The 227-nt window shown below is 49.3% G+C and overlaps 1 protein-coding gene across 1 annotated transcript in view; it reads left to right on the top strand.

The window, feature by feature from the left end:
* Positions 1–227, top strand: part of LOC119591842 (zinc finger protein PLAG1-like) — a 38,482-nt gene that overhangs the window by 30,009 nt on the left and 8,246 nt on the right. The window contains exon 3 of the mRNA XM_037940586.1: positions 41–152. Coding sequence (XP_037796514.1) covers positions 41–152 — 112 coding nt within the window. The remainder of the gene's footprint in view (positions 1–40; positions 153–227) is intronic.

Raw genomic sequence — 227 nt, 5'->3', positions numbered from 1 at the left:
GAAAGAACTGATTTAACCGAAGAAAAAAATTGTTTGGCAGGAGTTTATGCGAGACAGTTGCTGACCAAAAGGCTGCAGTTTGGTCCCCTGCAGGCTGAGAAAATTTTTGCGGGTAGTCAGCAGGTGGCAGTTGAGGAGGAAATAAAGGAGAGGTGAGTGTGTTCGTTGTGCGGTGTGCGCCCAGCGATGTCTCTGTCAGTCACCACCGGCTTCTTTGTCTCACATGC

Source organism: Penaeus monodon, chromosome 29 (assembly GCF_015228065.2).
Source record: "Penaeus monodon isolate SGIC_2016 chromosome 29, NSTDA_Pmon_1, whole genome shotgun sequence".
In the NCBI taxonomy this organism is placed as follows: Eukaryota; Metazoa; Arthropoda; class Malacostraca; order Decapoda; family Penaeidae; genus Penaeus; species Penaeus monodon.
Note: the sequence above shows the minus strand (reverse complement) of the source record. Positions and strands in the feature narration are given on the sequence as shown.